Raw genomic sequence first — 11,308 nt, 5'->3', positions numbered from 1 at the left:
TTATAGGTTAGGTCAAATTATCGTTTTACCCTTGTAATTATCTCTTGCTTCTTAAGTACCATTGATCCCTCTAATGAACAATCTGTTTATGGTCCTAGCATAAAAAAGTCCCTCTCGGCCTAATGAGAGAGTGGATACTCTTTGTTCAAAACCTGGAATCGGCACTTAAGGGAACTACTCATCTACTTACCCTAAAGAAGGGAAGAAGTAAATTTCATCTTGTATAGTTATGTTCCTAGCTCCTCAATCGGTATCGTCCCCAAAATGGTAGGCTTATTGAGTCGGCGACTCAGGGCCACACAAATCAAATGACAAGCCCTCACAAGCAAGAGTTCATAACTCACTCAAGATTGAGATCGAGTTACATATGGTTATCCTATGAAATATTAATCTCTTCGGTCAAGGGCATTACAAAGCAAGATTAATGATTTTGCGGTTTGATCTTATACAAACTCATTGTATATGATACCCCACTCACATGTCTCTACACAAACAGTTTGGATTACATCGTTTGTAACTCTTACAAAGTGGGTCGTAGCCACAGTTTTACCATGATAAGATACCCAAATCTTATTCATATACTATAGACCCTTTAGGTTATTACTTGAACATGGTTCATCTGTATGTTCAATATATACTATTCAAGTCTCATGAAATAACCTTGAATTTTTTCTTAATGGATAATGCATTATTGCATATTTAAAATAATCAACTATTATGTCGAATAAATAACTATGAGGTTTTAGGACATAAATCCCAACACTATTGCAATAACAAGGTTATCATCGCTATAACTCATAATCCAATTCAACATGATAGAACAAAGAATGTTAAAATTGACAAGCATTTCAAAAAGGAGAAAATTGATGTGGGGTAATATACTATCTTCCAAAGAAAGAACAAATAACTGATGTGCTAGTAGAAGACCTTTCGAAAGGATAATCTGGTAGACTTATCAATAAGCTGGTTGTGGAAGACATTTACAAAAAGACATTTACAAAAAGCTTAAGGGGAGTGTTGGATTTTCTTCCTTATATTTTTTATAATATTAAGTGTGTATTATGTGTATATTTTTTCTCCCCAAATCTGTAAGATTGTTCTATATTAGTAACTGGACTTTTTCCTATATAAGAAGACCTTGTAATTGATTCAAGATATAGAAGAAATGTCAATATTGTTCTTTCCAACTTTAAGTAAAATCTAAAAATTTAAAAAAAAAAAAAAAAAAAAAAACTCATCATGCATGTCACCAACTCTACGATCTCAAGCCTTGAATTTTTTTTCTTAAGTCTCATAAATATCACTCAACAACTCCTTAAATTGGATCGTTAATATCAATGCATACACGCTAGTCCTAGTGTTTATTCCTATTCAAAATGACACGTTAATTTCAATATTGATATTTGTACAACCAACCAATCATATTTCATTATTTCTTTGATAATAATTTTATCTCTAAAAAGAAATTGAGATAATTCACAATTTTTTAAAAAAAAGTTTCACTTGTTTTTTTTTAAAAAAAAATGGTAAAATCTCTACTCTTACAACTTTACAACATCGACGATGCTCAACAATAGTATCCAACATTGAGTTTGATATGATTAAAAGCTAGGAAAATATGAACAAATGAACAAGAAGAGACAAATGGCATCATTTATACTGCATTTTTCGGATCATAAACATTTGAGTTTGTCTATGATTGAATGAAGAAGGCCTCTAATGAATTGACAAGGCCTAGTTCTAATGCTTCTCTAAATTGCTTGCCACTTGAAGAAACTAGAGCCAACACAAACAAATCTCCACCCCATACATACACATATATAACATTCCTAAATTGACTTCTCAACTCGAGATCGGTCGATTAACCACTGCAGCTCGGGTAGAAAATGAGTAAAAATAGCCATGAAAAAAATGAAAAAGAAGGATGCCTCAAGCTTGAAGAACCAGGCTCTTGCCAAGGATTATGTCATCTGTTGAGAAATCAGCCTCTTTCCTGAAAGTGCCTCTGCCAAAGTCCAAGTTGTAGGAGTCTGCAAGACCTTCCACCAAATCGAATTCGGGCTTCCACCCGAGCACGCTCTTCGCTTTCTCAATCGATGCAAAGAAATGCTGCATAACATTTATATTAACAATAATGGTGCTATTTCAGTAATCAGATTCCAATAAGCTGCCTCATACTAATCATTACATCGACCAGATTACCTGATCACGGAAAGGGAATGGCTTCTTCTTTCCAAAGTCAAACTCCTTTGGATTGTAGTGGACAATCTCAGGCTCAGGAAAGCCTCCAGCCTGTGAAGTTTGTTACAGGAGAAATCAGCCAATTCACATGTTATCTCAATGATGAATACCATGGTGTCCTAATTATGTCTTCAATAGTGTACCTTAGCACAAGCTTTGGCTAACCCATCAAATGTAACATATTTTTCACCAGAGATATTAAATACTTGTTGGCTTGCCTTGTCATTACCAAGAACCTGAACAAAAGCATTTGCCAAATCCTGCAGTTGACAAAAAAGTTCAATTATTTACCGGATCTTGACCGCTACGTTAACATCAAGAAATCCTTTTCCTAAGCTATTCACATTAATAGATCTTTATCAACCCACTGTAGACTTAACAAGCCGTTTCTGTTGCATAAATAAAACTTAACACCACAGACCTAGACATGACCAAGTTTTGTAATTTGAATGTACATTAACGTTGAGAAATATTTGAAACTATAATCCTTTTCCTAAGCTATTCACATTAACAGGTCTTTATTGACTCATTACCTACAACAGACTTAACGAGTTGTTCCTGTTACATAAATAGTACTTAACACCACAAACCTATATGTGACCAAGTTGTGTAGTTTGAATGTCGATCAACGTCAAGAAATGTTTGACAGGATAATCCTCTTCCTAAGCTATTCACATTAACGGATTTTTATTGACCCACTACCTACAACAGACTTAACGATTTGTTCCTGTTGCATAAATAGTACTTCACGCTACAAACCTTGACATGACCAAGTTGTGTAATTTGAATGCCTGAGTTGGGGATTGGAATGGGGCGACCCGCTTTCAACCGGTGGAAGAACCATTCTTCCACAGGGTTGTAGTTCAATGGTCCGTAAATGTAGACTGGTCTTATAGAAGTCCAATTAACACCCTTCGATGCCAGTAAGCTCTCCGTCTCGAGCTTTCCCTTATGTCTACTCTTTGGATCAACTGCATCTACCTACAATATGAAAGAGAAGTGGAGGTCAAGCTTTGAGCGACCCACTTATCTGGTATTGGACAAAGAAAGTAATCTGAAAGCTTAAAGGTACCTCAAAGTGAGGTAGGAGATCAGACTTGAGGTAGACACCAGCTGAAGAGCAGTATATAAACCTGAGAATAATTAGATACATCATATTTTATCAGACTCTCCAAAATTTATGATCTGTTTCATGGTTTTCATGCGAAGTTTTGTGAATCGTAATGTTTGGACTAGCTTATGTAATTTACTCAACTATCTAATAATGTAACAGAGTTTGGAGAATTCATAGAATATTTAATATTTTAACTAGATCATCACCATGATATGATCTTTAAACATCTAAATTTACTTTGATAGCTTAATATTATATCTTAATAAAATTAACAATATTGGCAACATTTCTTGAAGTCCAACTATCTGACTACTATCACGTACAGAAACTGGACAAACCAATCCCATATCGGGATCGCCAATGGCACAAAATCCTTTTGTACATCAAAATTGTTCCTCTAGCATTGGAAAAACATGATCCAAATGAATAACACACTAATTGCTGTGAAAAGAAAGCAGATATTATTTAGGAAATCTTACTGCTCTAGCTTAGGCAAAGCATCTAAAATTGGTTCAACTTCAACTGCTTCTCTCCCTGAAATCATGCAACAGTGTGTAGACCGAAAAAATGAACAGATATGATGGTTATAAAACAAATCAGGGTGAAAAGTTTCAAACCAAAAGAGATCAATCCAAAATCATACTCACCATTTATGTCATAAACTACATCAAACCCTGCAGCCGAGAGACTGGATTTCACAAAATCAAAGTCTTTTCTGTCTCCCTTCAAATGCAGAATCTGGGAAATGTGAACCAAATAGACACATTTATCATCTGTACTCTAACAAACTCACAAGTAATAAGCTTTAAAATAAAACCATGATAGAAAATTTCTTTTCAATGAAAGCCACCAGATTTTAATGCTTAAATGGAAGCTTAGAAGACCTTGGATTTAAAATCAGCATAATCTGCTTCCGACTCGCCAGGCAATTGTTGTGTAACAGGTGCTTTTCCTCTTGTAAACAAAGTCACCTGCCAAAATGAGCAATTTCCATTAAATTTCTAATAGGGAATCTGTAGCAAGCAAAGAAAGGAGAAAGGGAATGGCAAACCTGATGACCCTCTTTGACAAGAAGTCTAGACAAAAATATACCAATAAATCTGGTGCCACCCATTATAAGAATATTCTTCTTTGCACTTGCTGTAACATGTAATGCTCCCTTTGGCTGCATAACCTTCCTTTTATACTGCAATCCAAGGCCAAACCAAATTGAGAAAACATATAAAGAACAAAATGCATCATAATCCATCAACCTACGCTTCCTAACGTAGTGTAGTTTAACACGATATCAGAGCAAAAAAACTCCTATTCGAAACCTCATTTCCCCTCTTATTCATGTTAGCAGCTCGCATATTAATCAGGTGTCGTGTTTAACATGGTATCAGTGCAGAATGTTTAGAAGCTTCCAACCTCATTCACCCTCAAATTCATATTAACAGCTTTCATTTTGATTGAGTTCCGTGAATCCAATTAATATTCGATGTATCCTATTTCATCTAATCTTTTGTGTCTAGTGACAAACTACATATATGAATCCGATCAAATGAGAACGGAAAAGAAACTGGCAGATTGCAATAGCCATTTCCCCAGTTCAGTTTTCACTGATTTTGAGACCTTAACAATAGTAACCCCTCAAATAATTTCCAGTTTGAATCAAAATTTAAGAGTTAAGAAAAAACCCAAAACAGAAATATACATATAGGGAAAAGAGGAGAGGACCTGAACTTGGGCGTGGAGTCTGGCGCCATTGAAGTCGGAAAGAGAAGAAGGAAGAACAGAGAATGAAGGCAATTTTTGGTGGTGCGCAGCCATTGCGTTTGCCATGATTCCCAGTTAGAAACCCTCTGTGTTCTTGTTTGGTGGTGGGATTAAAAGGGCAATGGATTTGAAGGATTGTTCTTCTAAGGGCATGGCTTCTGTTTCTCTGGCTGGATTTCATTCTAATGTTTTGAGGATAAGACAGTGATTTGCCTCCACCTCTCATTCAATCCCTTCTCAGTTCTCACTTTCAAAATTTTCAAATTTAAAACCAAAAAACTAAAAAAGAAATAAAATTGGAAGAGCTACTTTAACTTCTTGTTTAAGCCATTGGCAACGGTATGCCGAGTACCACTCAAGTCATCAGCACCACGTGGAGGAGATTAATCTCACTTTACAAAACGTAAGAGAGAAAATTGCCAAAGACGACTCTATTAGCCCACATTCCACGTTCAAAATGAGTCCAAACTTAATTTAATTTTGAAAATATTTACAAAATATATAAAATTTCATAATCTAATAATGATAGATACAGATTGATATTGATAGACTTCTATCAGTGTCTATCAATGTCACTGATAGACATGGATAGAAGTCTATCCATGTCTATCATAGATTTTAAAACTTTATTATATTTTGTAAATATTTTTGTTCATTTTTCTATATTTGAAAACAGCTGTAACGACCCGACTTTTCCACATTTACTAACAGAACATTACTATATGCATGCATCGACCTTAAATAAAAATTTTAACTCTTTGTTAAAATAAAAAAAAATAAATAAAATGATTTCGTATGTCAAATGAAGTTAATAAAATTTCACTAAAACAACTCGAAACATTTGTTCGGGATCACCCTCAAAACATAAGTTTAAAACTAGAAAACATTTAAGAACTTGAAAGTTTAACATAAAAAATTCTAGAATTTAACATACTCAATTTCAATTCTATTGACTCTAATAAAATTACAGACTCTAGAGTACACATATAAGTTCATCAATCAAGAGCCAATTACAATTTAAACTTCATAATTAAAGAGAAATCTAATGCCAAAGTTGAATTTCAACCAAACATGCAATCTTAGAAATTCACCCACTAAACTCAAATTTATTGGGTTTTATGTCCTAAAACTCAAGGTTTGTAAACAATAAACTCATTCTATAAATCGATAAAGTTGTTATTGAATATACTGAATTGCTTATTTCATTTTAGAAATAAATCCAATAAATTAAAAGATCCATGACTATTACATGAATACTTGAACTTTATGTAAAGACATAAGAGTGGATCAAGTTCGAGTAAATAATCAAAATGATCTATAGTATACAAATAAGGTCGGGTGCCTTATTCTGGTAACACTATTGGATGCAGCACACTCTGTAGTTGTTACAAGGAGTCGTAAAGTACTACAAACTGTTGGGATTGATGCCCTAAAGTCTCGTATCCTGTAGTTTGTAAACAGTTTGTACGAACGCTTGTGATATATAATATATGATATTTACTTCACTTCTTGATTTTGCTTATCTGATGTTTCATTTTCTTTACCACAAACCAATAAATTAAAATATCTGGTTGTCTTTATGTAACTTAAGCATGTATGTGATGACATACAAGTGGATCATGTCTTAAGAGATAACCAAAATGGTCTATAGTATATGGATATAGGAGGGAAACCTTATCCTGGTAACGTTATGGATGTGGCCCGCTTTGTGGAATAGTTACAAATGTTGTGACTTGTCACAGATGGTTTGATCCTGATCAATCGTGTAAAGGACATGCGAGCGGGAGCGTCCTATACAAAGAGTTTGTATAAGACCTGACCACGAAGTGTTAACGTCTGGTTATATAACACCGTTCATGACTAAGACTTCACTTCACTAAGATGACCATAGGTAACATGACCTCAATCTTGAGTGAGTTGGGAACTCCTACCATTGGGGGCGGTTCTTTGATTTGCATAGGTGCGAGTGGCCAGGCCGCCGACTCAAACCTACCACTTTGAGGATTTGTTTGATTTAGGAGCTGGGAACTCAGCTACACAAGATGAAATTCGATCCTTCCCCCAAGTAGGGTAGGTAGATAGATAACTCCTTTAAGGGATGATTCCAGGGCTTGAACGATGTGGCGCCACACACCTTCTCATGGCCCAAAAGGTGTTCACACATAGTTGGACTATGTTGTATTGTTCATTAGAAGGATCAGTGGTACTTAAGGAGTGAGATGTGACTATAGGGGCAAAACGGTAAATTGGTCCAGCTATACTTACGAGCATCTGTGAAGGGTTATCGTACTCCTGATTGGTTATATCAGATGGACACAGAAATATATCTGTGGTGAGAAGAGTTCAGCTGTCGGTCTTTAGTAGAATGTCTGGCAGTTAATGGATGGTGAATCTCGTGGCTAAAGAGTTTAGTCAGCTATTCACGTACCGTTGGAGCTTCGAGCCATAGGTCCATAAGGTCCCCTTGCTAACCTGGATAAAAGTTGGGAATTAGTTTTTGGGTTAGTTTGAAATGTTCAAATTGACAAGAGGGAGTTCGATTATATATGATATAATTGAACTAATTAATTATATATGATAAGATTGACTAAATGTATAAGATACATTATTTTGGAGGAAATTGGATATAAATATGATTTATATATGTAGAGGAAAAAAAACTATAGTTGATATATGATATCAAACTGTAGGTTATGAATATAATATGATTATATTTATTATTTTAGTAATTAGGCAGTTATGAGATAATTGGCTGAAGTTTTCTCCGAATTCATGCGATAGTGGGAAGTTCTATTCAGTTTTAGTAATTGAAGAATAAAATGAAAATGGTTTTCATTTTGCAAGAGAGAGACGGATAATCACTCACGTTATATTAGTCTTCTATGGCTTAGTGTTGAGAGCCTATACGATAGTGCCTGCTTATTAAACGATTGCACACCCGTGCTTTCCTAAATGATCGCCCGCGATTTCCTAAACAATTGCTTACCTTTTTATAGACATGCTTAAGTTGAACTAAACAATCATATAGATGATCACTTAGCTTTTACTATACGATCATGTACCCCGCACTAAACAATCAAGCATCTGACTATACAATAGCCTTCTCATTCTTCCACTTGCTAGATCGTAGTACACGATAGTCTTTCTTCCTCCCCACTACCAATTTCATCAAAGTCCACCCTTTGGATTCTCACTTCGAGAATACTGAGGACTCCGAGTGGTGGTGTCGTCCTCATTGCCTGTTGTTCGTGCATTGCTATTCGTGTAAACAACCGTGGTGTTGTTGGGCGATTGCTTGCTAGACGAGAAAGAGTAAGAGGAGTTCGTTCACGGTGAGACCGAGTTTTGTGAAGAAAGTCTTCAACTGGTATGTTCTCTCGGTCTTTTGTTTTTTATCCTTTAAGCATGCCAGTAATTTAGTGTAATCAATGCATATCTGTTTGTTTGAATATATATGTGTAAATTATGTCACAATGAATTGGAAATATCCGCTTCTGCTCATAAGTACTCTTGTATAAGAGTTCCTTCACAAACGAAAGGTTCTTGATTTGTTCATGTGGTGACATGAGGAGTAGGGGTGTCCTGTGCAATGAGTTTGTATAAGACCAGACCAAGAAATAAGTCACTCTTACTTTATAACGTTCTTTATTGTTTAAAACTGACTATTTCAAAACGATGACCTAGGTAACTTAACCTTAATCCTAAGCTAACTATAAACTCCTGTTTATTTGGGATTATCCTTAGATTTTCATAGGTGAGGGTTGGTTTAACAGCGTCGGCTCAATAAGCCTCCCATTTCAAGGGTAAGACCGAGTAGATAGCTAGAGACATAGGGTGCAAGATGGAATTCACTCCTACCCGTTTTTAGGGATAGTAGAGAGGTTGTTCCCTTAAGTGCTTACTTCGAGTCTTGAACAAGAGACCCCACCCTCTCATTGGCCCAAGAGAGACTAGGTTCGATGATCGAATCACAAATTAAATGTTCATTAGAGGATCAGTGGGGCTTAAAGAACAAGAGGTAATCACAGGGGTAAAACAACCTTTTACCCAACCGTTATTGCGAACAACCTGTGAAGGATTAACTTACTAATTATGGTTATATCGAGTCGACACAATATATCTACAGTGAGGATAGTGCAACTATTGTGCTTTAGTAGAGTGACCCGGTAGTTAACAAATAGGGGTTAATTCAGTGTAAAGAGTTTAGCCACATGATCTCGGATCGTTGGAGCCCATGATCTATAGGTCCATTAGCTTCCCTTACTAACTTACAAATGGATTAGCCTTAGAACAGCGTGATAAGTTGATTTAAAACGTTCAAATTCGAATTAAAAGACTTAGTAATTATATGTGATATAATTACACGTTTAATTTTGGAATTAAACGTAAATGGAAAGTTGATTAATATATAAATATAATTTAAATATTAATTTCATGGATCAGATTCATGGTAATGGAATTTGTGACAAATTAATTTAATATTTGATATTAAATTAATAAAATTAATTAAATTGTTTAATTAATTATTAATTATTAATTTTATTAGAAAAATTGATTATTGAATTATTTTTTGTAAAATTAATAACATTAATTTTAATTAAAGAATTAAAATTGGAGAAAGATTTTGATTTTGAAAATCAATTTCAAAATCAAAAAGTGAAATTGAAAATTGGGAAAAATCCCAATGTGAGATTTTCTCACTTTCAAGCAAGAAGGTTAGTCACCTTCTTACACACAATTCCACCACCAAATTCAAAGTATAGCTGAAATCACTTGAAGTGATCAGTTTGTATGAGAGTCATGTATAAAACCACTCTTGATTGAGTGAAAAAATAGATGCAATTGTTGAATTATTGAGTTTTTGAAGGTTGAAGAAGTTGTTCTTCAACAAGCTGAAAAGCCAGAAAATCTCCCCTCCAATTCCCTAAATTCAAACTTGTTTTGAGTCCTACGATTACAGTTGTATTTCCAGTTTGAAAAGGATCTTCAAAGATATGTAATGAAGCCCACTTAATACCATATGAACATGCTCTTTTTGATGTCAAAATTAAGAAATTAGAATGCTTAATGATCCTGTTTTCTTCCGCTGCATGTTTCTGTAAACCAACAATATTAATGTTAGTTGAGTGCTTAAATCATGCTATGATACCATCTGATCGAGTAAACTAACATACAACGGAAGAAATCAGAATCAACAAACACTCTAATTACATTTAATTTGAGTTCAAAAGTATGCATTAAAACAATTTTCAAAATAGGGTTTAAGAGTACATTACCTTTGAAGAAAACCCTTCAAATTCCAGTTGAATTCCACGAATTTGTCCTTCAATCTTTCCGTAGACCACCAAGAGAATCTTCTTTACTATCCTCGGCCTTGGATTGTATAGTGGAAACATTGAATTAAGGGCAATTGCGTTGAGAAGGAAGAGGGTTTGGAGAGAGAGAAAAAAAACACAACAAAGTTTTAGCAGACTTTCAACTTGCATGGAGGTCAAATTGAAGTCCATTACTTCAATTTATTATGCAGGACCATGCATCTCAGGATGCAAGCTGATGTCACTTCACTTTCATGAGGTGGATTAGTGAGTGAGAAAATCCAAAAATTGGACTTTTTCACTTTCTAATTTTAATCCAATTTTTAAGATAAAATTTGATTTAAATAAAACTTAACTAAAATTGATTTTTCAAATTCAATTTTTAAATTGAGTTTTATAATTTTGAATTTTTTTTAAAAAAAACTAAAATTTCAATTAATCAATTGCCAATTTTGAACACAAATTTCAAAATTGAATTTCAATAAATTGGATAATTAACTAAAGTAATTTAATTAATTTAATTTAATATCAAATATCAAATATTATATTTTACCTCATTAAATATTTAAATCATTATTTAAATATTTTTGAACTTTCCAATTTCGTTTAATTTCAACAAAATTAAACGTTTTAATTGTATCAAATACAGTTAATCAAAACCCTAATTTCAAGTTTGAACATTTCAAATCTGCTTAATTCACTAATCCAAGATATAATTAACAAGCTAGTAGAAAGACCTTATGAACCTACAGATCGGATCATGAGCTCCAACAATTTGAGATTAATTGGCTAAACTCTTTAAACCAAATTAATCAATATTCATTAACTACCGAGACACGACACTATAGCTCGATAGTTGCACTCTCCTCACTATAGATAT

The 11,308-nt window shown here is 34.1% G+C and overlaps 1 protein-coding gene across 1 annotated transcript; it reads right to left on the bottom strand.

Moving 5' to 3' along the window:
- Nucleotides 1–1,627: 1,627 nt before the first annotated feature.
- CRB (chloroplast RNA binding protein) lies at nucleotides 1,628–5,584 on the bottom strand. The gene is made up of 10 exons (XM_039027918.2): nucleotides 5,075–5,584; nucleotides 4,407–4,541; nucleotides 4,240–4,326; nucleotides 4,003–4,093; nucleotides 3,835–3,889; nucleotides 3,314–3,374; nucleotides 3,001–3,222; nucleotides 2,385–2,501; nucleotides 2,203–2,292; nucleotides 1,628–2,109 (listed from the first exon to the last, which is right to left on the bottom strand). Exons 1-10 carry the CDS (start codon nucleotides 5,177–5,179, stop codon nucleotides 1,930–1,932), a joined length of 1,143 nt encoding a protein of 380 aa, XP_038883846.1. The 5' UTR covers nucleotides 5,180–5,584; the 3' UTR covers nucleotides 1,628–1,929.
- Nucleotides 5,585–11,308: the final 5,724 nt, after the last annotated feature.

Source organism: Benincasa hispida, chromosome 3, assembly GCF_027475165.1.
Source record: "Benincasa hispida cultivar pf3 chromosome 3, pf3_genome.v1.1, whole genome shotgun sequence".
In the NCBI taxonomy this organism is placed as follows: Eukaryota; Viridiplantae; Streptophyta; class Magnoliopsida; order Cucurbitales; family Cucurbitaceae; genus Benincasa; species Benincasa hispida.
The sequence above is the reverse complement of the archived record's forward strand: the minus strand, read 5'-3'. Positions and strand labels throughout refer to the sequence as shown.